Source organism: Choloepus didactylus, chromosome 10 (genome assembly GCF_015220235.1).
Source record: "Choloepus didactylus isolate mChoDid1 chromosome 10, mChoDid1.pri, whole genome shotgun sequence".
Lineage (NCBI taxonomy): Eukaryota > Metazoa > Chordata > Mammalia > Pilosa > Megalonychidae > Choloepus > Choloepus didactylus.
In genome coordinates, this window is record NC_051316.1 from 54096622 (window position 1) to 54113538 (window position 16917).

At 36.0% G+C, this 16917-nt stretch overlaps 1 protein-coding gene and 1 pseudogene across 6 annotated transcripts in view; one reads left to right on the forward strand and one right to left on the reverse strand.

The window, feature by feature from the left end:
* Nucleotides 1-206: 206 nt before the first annotated feature.
* Nucleotides 207-16917, reverse strand: part of KIAA2026 (KIAA2026 ortholog) — a 124244-nt gene continuing 107533 nt past the window's right edge. For all 6 annotated transcript variants that reach the window (XM_037851105.1, XM_037851108.1, XM_037851107.1 and 3 more), the window contains 3 exons: nt 9221-9336; nt 5615-5802; nt 207-4478 (listed from right to left, as the gene is read on the reverse strand). In XM_037851105.1, the coding sequence (XP_037707033.1) occupies nt 832-4478; nt 5615-5802; nt 9221-9336 (3951 nt within the window). In that variant the 3' untranslated portion in view covers nt 207-831. The remainder of the gene's footprint in view (nt 4479-5614; nt 5803-9220; nt 9337-16917) is intronic.
* Nucleotides 12044-13074, forward strand: LOC119545516 (annotated as a pseudogene).

A 16917-nucleotide genomic window follows, 5' to 3' on the forward strand; every position in this document is an offset into this window, starting at 1 on the left:
TCAGGAGGACTGTGAGAATCAAATACGATATGTAAAAGTAAAGTCTGTAAAATGTAAAGCCCTATACAACAAATGCTCACAATTATTAATTCAAATTTCCCAGACTTAATTCCTCTTTGTAAATACAGGACAGTCTTCATTTAGACCATGTATTCTTTCAATGGGACAAGCACACACACTTTAAAAATGGTATTCAACCAAAGAAATACAGCAACTCAGTTTATTACATGCAGAGACTTCTGCATCATTGCTAACAGTTCACTGGTCCAAAATTACTAAAATACTTAAAAAACTGTACATTATGTAAACAAAACATAAATAAGACAGCATAGTTCTTTGTACATATAGTTTAGTACAAGTTGTTAGGGATTTAGGAATATGTACAATTTTACACCATGGACTGCATTTTCACAATGCATAAATATATATATATATATATATATTACAGAAACAAAAATAAGTTTTCACTAAAGACAGAATACCACATTGTAGATACAATCCAATTGTCCAAATTTAAGAAGAAACATATCAACGCAAGTGTGCAGAAGGCTAGCTTACCCTAAAACTAGTCAAACTTGACTCTGTTCAATATATGTTATACAGACAGGTAAATCCTGTCTACAGCCTTTGAAAACATACCATAGAGTGAAATGGAACAGATTTTTCCCTCCCCAAGCAAACAAAACTTTGTTGCAAGCTAATGAAAAGATACATTAAACAACAATAACAACAATGTATCATATGTTTTCAACAGTATAATAAACAGTTAAAATTTTTCTGGGAGTCAAAACAATGCCCCATTATTTAAAAACTGGCTCGTTTAGTCTAAATTCAAGATGCAGCTGTGTCAGGTTTCTCTAAGCCAGATGACTGAAAAGCAGGGAAGACAGAGGCAGGATTTCGACTGGCAGATACAACAATTTGAGAGAGAGATGAAGAGAGTGAAGAAACCTTAGATGCTGGAGTATTTATGGTATTCAAAATGGCTCCCTCTGGGCTGACCAACAATTTTTTGACAGATGTATCCAAATGAAATAGTGAAGTGCTATTTGGCAGTGGAGGATTACTAGAGCAAATGGCAGAAACCAAAGAAGTTTTAGCCAAAAGAGTAGCTGGAGGAGATTTAATTGCTGAAGTCAATGGCACCGCTGGTGCAGGTTGAACAGATGCTTTAGCAGTTCTATTCTTTATTTGTGGTGTTATATGCACTGTGGGTAGAGAACTTGCGTTCCCAAGAGAGTTTACAATTTTTGTAGAGCTTTTAAGAGGATGTTTAACAGGTTGCCCACATAAAGAATTATTTGATGCTAGTGTGATCTTCTGGGCAGGGTTATCTACCGGTGTGGGCTGAATGCTTTGGCCACTGTTAAGAACTAAGGGAGACCCATATTTTGAATTAGTAGATATCAGAAGAACGTGGCTGCCAGCTCCAAGACCTTGTGGTGGAACAATAAACCTAGTTCCATTAATCATGATCTGAGTACCAGGTGCCAATGGTGTACTGGTGTTGATGACTATTTTTTGCTGAATACAAGGTTCACTGAATTGACCTCCTACCAAACTTGTTACATTTGATGGTGTTGTAGCACTGTGAATGGCAGAGCCACCTGGAACAGAATTGTAACTGGGAGTTGATTTTAATAAAGCAGGGGACATTTGCTGGTTTGGCAGAGAACCAAAATTGGAAATATTAATTATTTTACCTGGACTTGGTGAAAGGGATGGCAGTTCGGCTTGAGGTTTATTTGTGTTTACATTTGTTGGCACTGTTGTTGAAATCCCTGGTGACTGAAACTGGACAGAAGTCCGAGGTTGTCTTTTAGAAAGAGATAGAGAATGTGTGGCTCCTGGTACTGTTGCCAGATGTGGAACTGTGTTGATTATTTTAGGGGATGCAGTCACAGGTGTAGGCAAGGCAACAGTAACAGGGATTTGCAAAGCTGATGTTAAACATTTAGGAGACACTGTCGGTTGTGTAGTTGAAATCAGAACAGATGATGCAAGATGTCCTGTTTTCACAGTTGATATAGCCACAGTGTTTCCTAAATTTGATGTGCAAAGTCTATTTGACAAAATAGGCATAATTCTTGAAGAGGTATCATTTCCACTGACTAAAACAGGAGGTTGTGTCCCAACTGAAGCACAGGTTGAGGTTACTGAAAGAGAACCCAAAGATACACTTGCTCCTGTTACTGAAAACATGTTTATTGCTTTTGCTGCAGAAACCACTGATTCATTAACAGGAGTAATAGTTTGACTCACAAAATTTGAGCTTACTGGAATTGAATTACCAGTTGTTGATAATGGCAAAACATAGCCCTTGCTACTTTTTTCTTCTCCTTTTGGGGTTACACTTTGCAGTATATTAATTGACGGAATAGCTGGCACATTGCCTGAAGTATTTACAATTGCTTGACCTATATTCAGTCCAATTTTCACGTCTTTTATCTGAGATATAGTTGGTGATGAATTTATTTTTATTGGTGCTCCCACTGTAGACGGAATTAGCACTATTTGTGGTTGCTCTGGAGTCTTAACATATGCTTTATTCAAGGGGGAAGGAAGAGTTTGTTTTAATGATTCTGCAACAATAGTAGGCGTTGAAGTGCCACTGGGAATTGGAGCATTAATAAAAACTAATTTCTGGGTAGAAACACCTGTAGATGTCAGTGCAGGAGTCACATTAATTGCAGTTCCACTACCAGAAGAAAGAAGAGATGGAGCTGATACCAGCATAAGTTTCTGAACTGGAGTCCCACTAATCACATCTCCATTTGTTGCTGCTGTTGCTTCAGATTGGGTAACAGGGTAATTTTTTGTGATATAATCTACTTGCTGCTGTTTATTTGGAGTATGAGCTACATTTGGATTGGTATGTCCAAAATTTCCTGGTGATATGCTAATTACACTTACTGAACTATTTGTTGTTGATGGTAGTAGAGTGCTAGAAGAAACAGGGGACTTCAAGGGAGACGAGGACATGTGTGAAGTTTTATCTATCAAGTGGCCCAAATTACTACTGCAAGAGGGTTGCCCTAATGAAAGTTTGAGATTTTTCTCCATGGATGGATTTAAGCCAGTTGGAATGGAAACAGAATTAAGTGTTTGGCTAACAGGAGGGAGACTAGATGTAGTAGCCATTCCAGCCACTGGTGAAAAAGTAGAGGATGACGAAGTTGTTGATTTTGGTACCAGAAATGCCTGAAGCTGAGGAGCAAAAGTGAAAACTGAACTAGAGGATAAACTGTTGGGTGATTTTTGATCTGGATTGGTCTGTACTTTTACAACTCCAGTGTTCCCACCTCGTGTCCTAACAAGAATTGACTGTGAATCTCTTATACACACAGTTTTCAGTTCTTGCTTTGCTTCAGAAGAATCAACAGTTTGTTGTGCAAAACAGTTGAGAGGACTACTAGGGTTTGTAGATCCACTTAGTGTTGTTGCTGATAACAATGGCTGAACTGTTGAGGAAATGGTGGGTGAAGCAATGGGCTGGGGGAAAGTGGCTGCTGAAACTGCATTCTTGACTTTTCCTGCTTCTCTCTGGCTAGTCTTAACTGGTGGTGTTAATAAATTACTTAGGGAGGTTATAGGTGACAAAGGCTGTGGTCTAGCACTACTCACATTTGATAAAGGTGTAACAGTCTTATTGAAAACTGTACTAGGTATTTGGGTAGAAACAGTTACTGCTGAGTCGACAAGAACAGATGCTAAAGAAGAGCTTGCATTTGCTCTTTGTGGGAAAGATGAACAATGTTGCTCTGAACCCTTTTGTTGAAATGGTGGTATTTCTTTTGCAACTGCTTTTCCTTCCTTGTGCTGAATCACAAAATTCTTAGGCAGAATGAGTACCTGCTGCATGATTTTTTCTCCTGTTTTAGGATCCACCATTGGTTGCATCTGAATCTTTACAGAGCTGTTATGAAGATCTATTGGCAACCACTGGCCACAGGGCATTTTGTATACTACCTGTAAAGGACCTTTTGTACTGGTGCGGCAGGTTAATGCTGGCTTTATGGGGCTTGCTTCTGGAGGAGATATAACTGTCTTTTCCACAACAGGAGCATTTCTACCCGTGGAAGGAGGCAGCTGATTGGTTAAGGTCACTTTGTTCCCAATATTCTTTGCAAGCAAGGCCTGAATAGGTTTGGTCCCTTTCTGGAGAGTAGTTACTGGTGTTGAATCTATTGAGGAAAATGACTCTGGAAACGGTGGCTCTGTATGCTTAGATTCATTCAAAGAATCTATCTGCATATAACCTTCTAAATTCTCAACAGTCATCTCATTTGTGCTTAACTTTGCTTTCTTCCTTGGGGAAAGCTCTTTTGTGCTGTCATCCAAATAACCAGTTTGTTTGGACTGTCGTTTAAGTGTTTTAGGCAGTGTCTTCGGTACATCTTTAGAAGACAATTCCTTTCTCAACAGCTTGCTTCTGCTCATAGAAATACGAAAATCTATTTCTGACAATTTCATATCATCTGAAAATTATAAAAACAGGCATTTTGTTTATATAAAATGACAGGTGATAGCAATAGTGAGACCAATTAATTATAAAAAATGAAGTCAATCTTTGAGCTGGCAATTAATCTATTGTAGTGTGATTCTACAGTCTCAGCACTACTGACTGAAATAAAGGCAAGGTGACCTTTGACATGGTGATACTGATATCATAACCTTTTCTAAGAGCAACCTATTATTAGTGAGAAAACAGTTTTTGGTTAAATTCTACTACTTCTGCTGTAAATATAAGTGAAACAAGGAAATTTTACATCTTTTAAAGAGATTCTCAAGCCAGCAATTAGGACTTAGAATTTAGATTTGGAAAGGAAATCTAGTATAGTTCTTTTCCTCTAGATAGGAAAACACTGACACCAGAAACAGATGGTTCTCTAGTCTACTCTATTTCTAGAGAACACAAAGGATGAAAAACATCCAACTTTTTCTGGATTTTAATTATCCTTACAGTAAAAAAAAAAAAATTCTGTTCTTATCTGGTCAGAGTTGATGAGAAGCTATTTTTTTTTCTTCAATTCACAGAGACATGGAAAACACAAGTTAATATATTTCTGACCACAAGCTTTCATACTAACCTCTTATATAACTGAAGAAAATGATTAAACTAGATTTATAGAATAATATGAGTTGAAATTCATTATAAATCATCACAACCAACCTCTTAATCCTTATTAGAACAATAAGGATCTATTCACTCTGGTCTCATTAGGCTATCAACTTTGGTCATTCCTTATTAAAAAAATAATCTTCGCAGTATTAAAATCTTGTTAAAGTTTTATTTAAAACAAACTTCAGAAATATGTTTCAAAAATGGCAATAATAAAAAGAAGGGAATGGACCTATTTCAGATCAAGGACATGTGGTCTATGATGAGCAATGACAAGGCTACTGTTTGAAGTCAGGCATTGGTACCAGAAACTCCTAGAAAAAGTAATAATGGCTCCCAAGAAACTTCTTAAAAGGACAGAGGACTCCTTCAAAAATACCAGAGTTGCCCAATCAATATACTTCATTGACCAGATTATCCTTTACCTTAATAAAACAAACTAAAACTTCTCTTTGTGCTTTTAATGTTGATTTAAAAAGTTTTGATGCCTACCTGTATCAAGATGATCTTTCTCTAGGATATCTAGAGGTTCTATAGAATCTACAGACTTGCTGATTTCCTCTCTAGGAGATTCTTTTCCAGGATCTCCTTCACCTTCTTCACTAGTCCAGAGTTCTCTGGTAAATTTATCATGATCAGGCTGTCTTCTGAAATCATCATAGTCTTTCTTTAGGCGACTTCTGAAATAAAATGCACAACATATCAAACCATACCTACATATTAAACTCTTGGAAGCTAAACTAACTCTCAACATTTTAAACTATATATTGAAATATTTTCAATGAAGTCCCTGAAAACTATGCTTTAATCTCAAATGTGCCAGGCTTAGTTCAGTGTTGCCAATGACTGACTCATCCCTTAAAAAAGTAAAACTCAGGGTACTGGCATAAGAAACTTTAAAGTTTATATCTGAAATTTCACTGTAAAGTGTTTGACCATACAGACCACTTGTTTGTCTTTGTAAAGGCTGCTGTTAGACCTATAAAATAAGAGAAAGGTAATTATTTTTTTTCCGGCTCCACTGACCAGAAATAGATATCTAAATATTTTGAGAGTTTTAAAATTACTTATTTTATTTTATACAGTTAAAGAAGTAGTTGGATAAGAAGTTAAGCAAATAATTCTAAGCAACACTATCTATTATTTTTTACTATTTTATAGATAGTAAACAAACAAATCCATTGTTTAATCCTCAGAGTAATGATGGCTAAATCTTTGGGTCTCACTAGAAATACTTTTTTATTAAACCTGGGGGAAAGAAAGCTGAGATGAGACCTAACTTTCACAGGGATGCCTTTCATGTAAAAACATAATAAATATATTTCTGAGAAATTATGGGGAGATGGAAACATTTCCAAATTACTTACACAATTTTCACAGATCCTTTACCTTTTTTTTAAATACAGTATAATTGAGGGATATTCACATACCCTACAATCATCCACAGTGTACAAGTATTCACAGTATCATCATATAGTTGTACATTCATCACCAGTATCAATTTTTGTACATTTCCTTATTCCAAAAGAAATAAAAATAAAAGTAAAAAGGAACACCTAAAACATTCCGTCCCTCCCATCCCACCCTACTTTTCATTTAGTTTTTGTCTTCATTTTTCTACTCATCTGTCCATACACTGGATAAAGGGAGTGTGAGCCACCAGGTTTTCAAAATCACACAGTCATACCATGTAAGCTATGTAGTTATGCAATCGCTTTCAAGAATCAAGGCTACTGGGTTGCAGTTCAACAGTTTCAGGTATTTTCTTCTAGCTATTCAGTACACTAAAAACTAAAGAGGGATATCTATATAGCGCATAAGAATGCCCTCCAGAGTGACCTCTTGACTCTATTCGAAATCTCTCAGCCACTTGCTTCATTTCACTTCCCCCTTTTAGAGATCCTTTATCTTAATTCCCTTTTGATTTCAGAGTTTCTCTACTCCACTCTCAGCCTTTACCCTTAGTTTTTTGTTTTTACTCTAAGTATCAGCTTATTTGTAAAGGACAATAATGGTAGCTATAGCATAGTATGTGCGGTACATAAATATTCAATGATGTTAATAATTACTCTCAATTTATGTTTTTAAAAATTATAGCTTAAGGGTTTTATGATGCAGATGAGAGTTGTGAAGTACTACAATGGGTTACCAATGGATAATTCTGAAATTCATTTCCTTTTCAATCTATAAGATTTGAAAGGAAAATTATCTATTTGGGGGTAGTATGCGATTCTCTTCCCCTTTCACTCTCAGGTTAATGACCTTGCTTCCTATTTCAGAGAAAGTGGAAGCAATCACAAGAGAACTTTCCATTCTCACACCACATGTGCAACTCACCTTCATTTGTACTCATATTTTATGTCTATCTATGTAAGCTAACATTTCCACTTATACATCTTCTCTTGCCTATTCAAGGACATCACTCCAACGAATGTTCCTTTCTTTGTCTAAATACATTTTTGCCTTTCCACTGGAGCATTTCCATCAATATACAAACATGTAATTTCTCTCATTAATAAAAACAAACATCAACAACAAAACAAAACACCCTGTCATGACTCCAACTTGTCCCTCCAGGTACTGCCCCTTTTCTCTGCTCTACTTTATGGCAAAATTCCATGAAAGCACTGTTTATTCAAAATCTCCAACTTCTCTTGTCTAATTCTCTTGAACATACCCCTAAGAGTTTCCCCCAATTCTACACTGACATAGCTCATCAAGTCAGCAATGACCTTTTATGTTGTCAAATTCAACAATGAATTATCAGTCCTCATCTTCCTCAATGTGTCAAGAGAAACCTTCATTTTTGAAACATTTTCTTTATCTGGTTTCTAGGATACCACTCTCTCTTGGTTATCCTCCTACCTTACTCAGCACTCCTACTGTGTCTCCTATAATCATCTCCACCACCTCCAAAATGTTGGAATATCCCAGCATTCTCTTTTCTTCTCTATCTAGGCTCCCATACTATGTGATTTTTACCAGTTTGATAACTTTAAATATAATCTATATGCTAACAAGTCCCAAATTCACACATTCAGTCTGGCTTACTCTCTTGAACTGGTATTCATACATCAAACTGCCTACTCAATAATTCCAATTAGATATCTAAAAAGCATATCAAAGTTGACATGTTGAAATCCAAACTCTTGAATATCTCCACCCCTTCTAACTCACCACTCCTTCAGTCTCGCCTATCTTTGTTAATGGCAATTCCATTATTTTAGTTGTTTAGACCAAAAATCTTGAGTATCATCTTTTCACTCCTAGCTTTCTCTCACACCCCACACTCAAAATCATTGAGCAAATTCTGTTAATCTTACTTTCAAAATATATCTACAGTCCAGCTACTCTTCACTATCTGTACTGCTATTATCCTGGTCCAAGCCACTGTCATATTTTTTGCCTGGATTATTGTTACAGTTTAACTCACTTCCCTGCTTCATCTTTGTCTCACAACACTAATCTCAACATAGCAGACAGAGTGACTGCTTTAAAACCTAAATTTTAAGACCTTTGTTTACACCTTCACAATGACTTCTCATTCTCACTTAGAATAAAAACCAAGTCCTTAAAGACCTACATGGCTTTCTCTCCCTATACTCTTTGACTTTTATCTCTTACCATTTTCTTCTTCAGTTACCCTGCTCTGGTTATACTCCACTCTTTGCATTTCCTCTAAATGCCAAACATAATTTCAACCTTAGGGCTATGCCATCTGCTATTCCCTCTCCTTCCCTCAGATATCTACAAGGCTCTCTCCCTCATTTCCTACAGGTATCTGTTCAAACATCAACTCATCAGAGAGGTCTTCCCTGATACCCTATAAAAGAGTAATCTCTACTTTACTTCTTTCTTCACACTTACCATCATCTGACATTTGAGTTTTTCTGTTTCCTCCATTCAAATGTAAGCCACAGGAAAAGGAACTTTGTTTTATTCAACATTGTTTCCTCAGGGCTTAGGAAGTGCCTTGAACACAGTGGGCACTAAAAATATGTTGGATTACAGATGAATGGAAACCACTAAATGATTCTAGGACATCATCCTATATCATAAGTTAAGGGCCCTAAAATAATAAGTAAAAGCTTGAATTACCTGTTCCTTTGAAAAGCCTTCATTAACTTTGGCTCCCATGGCAGCAATTCATTTAAAAGACGTATCAATGTACTATGCAATTCTTTTACAGCTTGTCTCCGATGATACCATTTGCCCTAAAAATACAATTTTCAAAGTAAATCCCTTAGATTTAATCTAAAAATCAATGCCAATCCTTATTTTCAGAGTAAAGAACCAAAGTAAAACTAAAGCCAATAATCCATCAAATCAGTATCTCTTCTTCAGAAGGTTGCAGAAAGGGAAGTATCCTGTAACAGACCTCATTCAATAAATTGTAATGATACTCAATTCCACAGGAGAAATCTGAAAACCATTTTATCAAACTGAGAGATAAAAATTTTTAAAAAGTTCAAAAATTGGGTGAATTGTAAAATGTTTCTATAAGTCATTTACTAAATACATATAAATAAACATTTATATAAATTCATATAAATTCATTAAGCTATATGTAGATTCATAGTAAAAATTCATATGAAGCTATATGTAGATGATATAGCTTACTTCCGTAAAATTTCTGTACTTTTCTCTAAGAGTGGAATAAAAAGGGAGAAAAGCTAGGTTTTTTACCATACCCAAAAGCAGTCTTCTTAACAAATTTAACTTTCTTAGGGAATTTTACAATTATTTTATTTTATATGTGACCAGCACAGAAAAGCAACCAAGACAATCATCATTTTCGATACTAAAATGCTATGTACTAAGAGTTAACTTGTTTAAGTTCATGTGACCTGAACCCAGATCTGCCTTATTCTGAAGTTTAAGCTCTTATTTAACTACATCACTACCTTTTAACAACTATATCATGTAAGTTCAATCTGACTAAGGTAGTTTAAAAAACCTCTAGGGAAGAGATTCTTCACCAATATACATAAAATTATTTGATTACATTGGAATAACAGGTTTACAGCAGTTACATTTTGGGTAGCCATCTCTCCCTTCTCCCCAGTGTTAGTATGCACCTGTCAATATCATTATCATCATAATTTTACTATGTTATATAACAATGCTTTATTTATTTTTTTATTTAAACAGCTTTGAGATATAATTCACATATCATAGAATTCACTTGTTTTATTTCTTTCGTAACACAAGACAAACTGTATACGTTATGGGTCACATTTTAACATGCACAAAGTTAGACTTCTTTCCCATAGCAATTCAGTCAATTTACACATATGCTGAGCGTTAAAGCAGAAAAGTTACCACTGCTTAGAGCAAAAAATAGTCTCACTATGTGCATAAATTTCCCAATTTTACAAACATAAAGCCCTTAACATTTTAGTCATGGAAATTTTAGTCACATATAAACCTAAATGATAAATAGTCTAGTTTTTACAAAAAAAATTGTGCTTGAAACCAACAGAATGTTTCTGCACATAAAAATAAACAGCTACATTTTGAGGTTTTTATATCTTAAAAGGGGAAGGAAGACACAGGATTATGTATACATGTGCACAAAATGAATATGGAAGATTCATTAATTCTTAGTGGCACGACAAATCGAAGTATTAGGAAAAATGTTGAGAAAAATAGTTTTTATTTCATATACTATACCAACATGGATAGACCTTTCCTCTTATTAAATGCTTTCTAAAAGTACACAAAGGACACAACCATGAATTGTACCTCAAAAGCTTAGTTTTCTCAGAGAAATGTTATGAGATAGTATAAAGTGCTACCCATGAAAATAAAACTATTAAAATGATAAACAATAAAACTGAACAAGAAATGATTTTCATCCAGAGAAAGTGGACTCACATTTAGAAATATGAAAAGAGAGATGACAGCTATCCTAAATCCTTTGTGGAATGAGGTAGTTTTGTTTCAATAAAAAGAGAAAACAGATAAATGGAGATCATACATACCTTGAACAAGATATGTAAGCCACACTATTTTTCTACTTCTCAACTATTATTTAGCTGAAAATTGAAATGGTGAGAGTAGGAGCAAACTTTCCCTAAGCTAAAGAGAACAGAAAGAGGAAAGGTATAAGGAACGAAGATGGGGAGAAATAACCTCCTGGTAGAATTAATTGGGAAGCATGAAAGACTAGGGAGCAGCAGGCATGCTGAATTCCTCAAAATTGTATTTATAAGGGGGAAAATGACACTTACAGAGTTAATCTAGGCTTTATGGTTTAGGCTGGATTATGCTGATGGTGATGGGGTGGGAGTTGCAGAAGCACTATAAGTATTATGGGACAGAATACCTTGGGAATGGGGAGATGAGTTAGAAGGGGAGACTGTAAAGCTGGATGCTGTTATTTCAAGATATTTGTCAATTGTGCCTGTATCTCTACTAAATTATTATATCAGTTTTGAGTAGAAAAGAGTTTTAAAAGGATTAGGAAGATTTTATGTTTTGATTTTATTTTGGTTACTAATTTTTAATTAATCCAAGACCCAGAAACATAGAACTGAAATGGCCAACAGTGTACAACAAAGGGATCTTAAATAGTAATCAGAAAATAAATTTCTTTCATATAACTCTGTCTTACCTACTTGCCTGGATTGGAAATGTGTATGGTCTTCTAACTTTATGTATGTTCTTTGGGCTTCTTCCCTTTCTTCATAATACGTATTCTGAATTTAGGTTGGGGTTGGCATGGTATTTCATTTATAATCTGAAAATGTACAACCTTATAATTTTGTTCTTGGAAAACAAACCAAAAAGTCTTTTATTTTTCCTAACACAAACTACAGAAAGTAAAATGTTTTGGCTAGAAAATACACTAACTGAGGTGGAGGCAGGCAGCTGGCTGGGAGGCAAGGCAAGGCAAGGCTGCTGCATTCGGGTCTGGTCATGGCAGCAGCACCCCTGAAAGTGTGTATTGTGGGCTCTGGCAACTGGGGTTCAGCTGTTGCAAAAATAATTGGTAATAATGTCAAGAAACTTTGGAAGTTTGAAGATGTGGGTCTTTGAAGAAACAGTTAATGGGAGAAAACTATAAGACATTATAAATAGTGACCATGAAGATGTAAAATATCTCCCTGGACATAAGCTGCCAGAAAATGTGGTTGCTGTCTCAAATCTCAGCACGGCAGTGCAGGATGAAGACCTGCTGATGTTTGTCATTCCTCACCAGTTCATTCACAGAATCTGTGATGAAATTACTGGAAGGGTGCCCAAAGAGGTGCTGGCAATCACTTTCATCAATGCGGTAGACAAGGGCCCCAAGGGGCTGAAACTCATTTCCGACATCATCCGAGAGAAGGCGGGCATTGACATCAGTGTGCCAACACTGCCAACGAGGTGGCTGCAGAGAAGTTCTGTGAGACTACCATTGGCAGCAAAGTAAGGGAGAATGGCCTTCTCTTCAAAGAACTTTTGAAGACTCCAAATTTTCGAATTACTGTGGTTGATGATACATATACTGTTGAACTTTGCGGTGCTCTTAAGAACATCATAGCCATGGGAACTGGTTTCTGCGATGGCCCTCCTCTGTGGAGACAACACCAAAGCCACTGTAATACACCTGGGCCTCATGGAAATGACTACATTTGCCAGGATCTTCTGCAAGGTCCAGGTATCCACAGCCACCTTTCTAGAGAGCTGTGGGGTGGCTGACCTGATCACAACCTGCTATGGAGGCTGGAACCGCAGGGTGGCTGAGGCATTCGCCAGAACTGGAAGGACCATTGAAGAATTGGAGAAGGAGAGGCTAAATGGGCAGAAACTCCAAGGATCTCAGGCTTCTGCTGAAGTGCACTGCACTTCAGAAGGGACTAGTCGACAAGTTTCCATTGTTTACTGCAGTATATCAGATCTGCTATGAAGGAAAATCTGTTCAAAATACATTGTCTTGTCTCCAGAGTCATCCAAAGCATATATAAAGTGAATCATGCAACATGTTGAGGAAATTTCTGCCTTTATAGTCAGTCTTTTGGGTTCAAAAGAAAACCAGAACTTGTCAAGAAGATGGTTGCTTGACTCTAATTCCATCAGGGATTGTATGAATTTTTACAGGTTCATTTTTTAAATAGAAGAGGCAGTTCATCAGCCAAGATGTACTTTGCAACAACTCAATGCACATATGTATATGTGTGAGCACGTGTTCCTTTCTCATTCTGTGGTCTCTTATGTAAACCAAATTACAAGTCCTTCTTAAAAGTTACTTTTGAAATTTGCCACTGTGGTAGCTTATAAGATTGGAACTCTCTCAGCTAAATTTTTGAGATCTAACTCATATGTATTTGAGTGGAAGCATTTTTTTTTTTGTTGCATTCTTTTGATGTTAAAATTTAACCAGTATTAACATGGTAGAAAGGATGAGTGTGTTCAGTGATCAACATATTGTAACTTTTACACACTATTTCAAAGCCAGCATAATTAACTACTTTGATTGTGGGTTGATCTTTTTTTTAACAATGAGATATTTTTAATTAGGTAAGCCACTTATGTATTTTCCTCTCTCTGCAGCTTTCTGCATTTTTAGTCCCTTTTCTCTTTGTTAGCTGCCAGCATGTGCTTCATAAAAGCTTGGCAGTAGCAGAAGACAGAAAACTCATCTGGGATTTTTTCCTGCTGTGACTGATAACATTCTTCTGGATGACAAAAGACACTTGTATGATGCTTTTTGTTAGTGCTTTTTTGCAAATGTCTCTTTGAAGCCTCACAAATCTCTTTGGAGAGGACTGCTGTAATTCCTCTTTTAAGATGGACTTGCTGTGCCTGGTCACCTGGCGAGTAGGGGCAGAGCCAAGGGTCAAGTCCAGAGCTCCTCTACCCCACCAATGACCAGCACCTTCTAAGACCTCACCGGCTGATTTAAACTCTAGCTAAATAGTTGTGGCAAATGCTATATGCAGCCTTTCCTGAGGAGACTTGGGTGGTTGTCTAGAAGCATGCCACTCAAAGTGTAGTCCACAGTCCAGCAGCAGCAGCTTTGCTTGGGGTCTCTTAGAAATGTGGGTTCCCAGGTCCTGCCCCAGACCTCTTAAATGGGGTATTACAATCTGTGCTTTAACATGCCTTCCAGATGTTTCTGATGCACACTAAATTTTGAGAACCACTGCTTTAGAAAATTTACTTTACATTGGTATTGTTCAGAAAAATATCCTGGGCTCCAGTGGTTGTTCCAGGTGTTCTCTGGAAAGGTCAATTGAGTTTGGGAAAAGCTGCGTTTATATACCTCTTGAAGTTGTAGAATGCATGTTAGTATCATGGAACACATTAGCCTGTGGAAGGTCTTTTTTTTTTTTTTTTTTTTTTTGGCAAGGAAACTAGTGATCCAGGGACCACAACTCAGGAACACTCTTCTTGGCCCAGGGTGACCTTAGGACAGCTCAAGAATGCCTTTCACTCCCTGTGAGAATGCAGGATGAAAAACTATCTGTGATGTTGTTAGTTCCGAACTTCTGCAGTTTAGACCTTTGCTGAAGCTTTAAGGTGACACTGTCACATTACCAAGTGGATATCAGCTGCATTGAAATACACATTATATGGAATAAGTGCTTTTAATTCTACAATTCGAATAGAAATGACTCCCTTCTTAAGTGAGACCAGTTTCAGGTTAGCCTTACACAGAAACCTTATATAACACTTGTTAAGTGTTAAAGGAACATAAGAATGTTGATTACGTAACCATGGATTTTTGATCTCTTTGTGAAATTTTGACCCACTCCCTAGTTTGGGATTTTTTTTTTCCCTTCTGTACTGGAGAATGATTGTTGAATAAATTTCTGTGGAAATTTGAACTCTATCCAAAATATTTTTGGTGCATTTTAAACCCCAGAAGTATATGAAAGCACATAAAATGCTACAACTTCCCAAGGTTTTAGTGCCATTGTTAAGTCAATTAACTTTTGCTTGTCTAGTGGGAAATCTTTTTAAAAGTTTGTACATAGGTAACAAAGTATTACTTTTTAAGATACATAAAGGACTGTAAGCCAATTGTGGTGTTGTGTGTCTTGTATATTTTCATCTTCACTTGGCTTCCAACTCTGGGTTCTGTACTTTGAGAGTTTTTTCTTTACAAATGCTCTCTTGCCACTTTGAAGTCTACTGTATCTCTTGAACATACTTATAATATTCTGCCCATTATGAACATACTTATAATATTCTGTCAGAATTTTATAAGTTTGTACTCTGCTACTGTAGATATTTATTAGTCTCTGTGTTATCTATTTTTGTGACCACCTGTGGTCCATCATTTATTTGAATTCACATTTCTTACTAATTATGGTAATAAGGATGACATCTAGATCATAAGCTTAATTTGTATTATTTCAACTAATCTGTGAATGTAAAAACTACACTGTGGCCTTGATATAATCCAACTGACTATAATGTGGAACAAATATCCATCTTGAAATTCTTCTTAGGAGGTAAAGTCACGATAAGCTTCTTCTGGTTTTTTATTTAACCCTTAACCATAACATGGCCCCAGGGCATTGGCCCAAGGAGCATGTGGTGGTGGGGGTGCCAGTGTATAAAAGGAACTTGGGTTTTTCTACTAGTTCTAATCTGCTAGTCTTTTACTTACGTGTGTACTATATTTGTTTATGGACTGATGGATGGCAGATATACAATTTATTTATTTTTTTTTTAATTTTTTTTTGATATATAATTTAAAAATTTAAAATCTTGGTTTAATAAAATTTAAGCCATCCCCACCCCCCAAAAAAGAAAAAAATAAACTAATTCAATAAGCACAATAAAGGGCATTCCTACTCCCAGCCAAGGGGGATATGTTCATAGTTTTTACGTCTATCAAAAGGGGACACAGGCTTATAAAAAGGTTGAGATTCACTGCTATGTGAGACAAGGTGCTTTACCTACTTTACTGTAAAAGGGAAACTCTCACTGATTATTTCACCTCTCATCAACTTCTTTGGTCAAGACATGGTGGTTACAACCCAAATGGAGTTAAAAAATAACATGCCACTTTTTACTTAGTGGTAGCTTCAGAGTTTCACAGTATACAATAGAACTAATGTGAAGAAGAAAAATTAGGAATTTGCAGAAGAAATTAGAGATGGTGACAATCTGCCTTAATTTGGGTCTGATATAAATATAGCTATGTCAATTCAAGCAAATATTTACTGAACCTTAAAGTAGGTAACTAAAAGCTAGCAATAGCAGAAGCTTTTCTGACAACTTTATTTACATATATAGATAAGGGAAAAAAATCAAGAACAATTATGTTTCTTCTAGGATGAAATTATTAAAGCTAAAAGGGAATTCAGAGGACATAATTTTACAGAAGGCAACTGTCTAAAGTCACACAGGCAAGAACCTGTAAACAGAAGTAGATTTTAGACTAGAATTCTAGATAACCGGAATGCTAAAATGCAATCTCCTTACACTACACAATGTGGCCTCTTTTGGCTCACACATAGACAATTCCTAAAGAAGAAATGGATTGTCTATTTTGGGCAAGTTCCTCTATCTTCAAATATACAAGAGAGAATATGATGTAATAAAAATCAGAAAGGTTCTTACAATCTTTTTTCTGCACTGATCAATACAGAATCAAAGATAAAGATAGTGTGTAGATGGACTAGCAAAAAGTAATTTGTGGAACAGTGCTATAATTCCTTCTCCAATAAAAAAATATTTAAAAGCTTTATACATGTTAAGTTTAGTCCTGACTTTATTTTATAAACATGTATGCACATATGGTGATAGATTAATTGTTTTCAATATCAGAATTCTCACCTGTTTTTGAAGGTAAA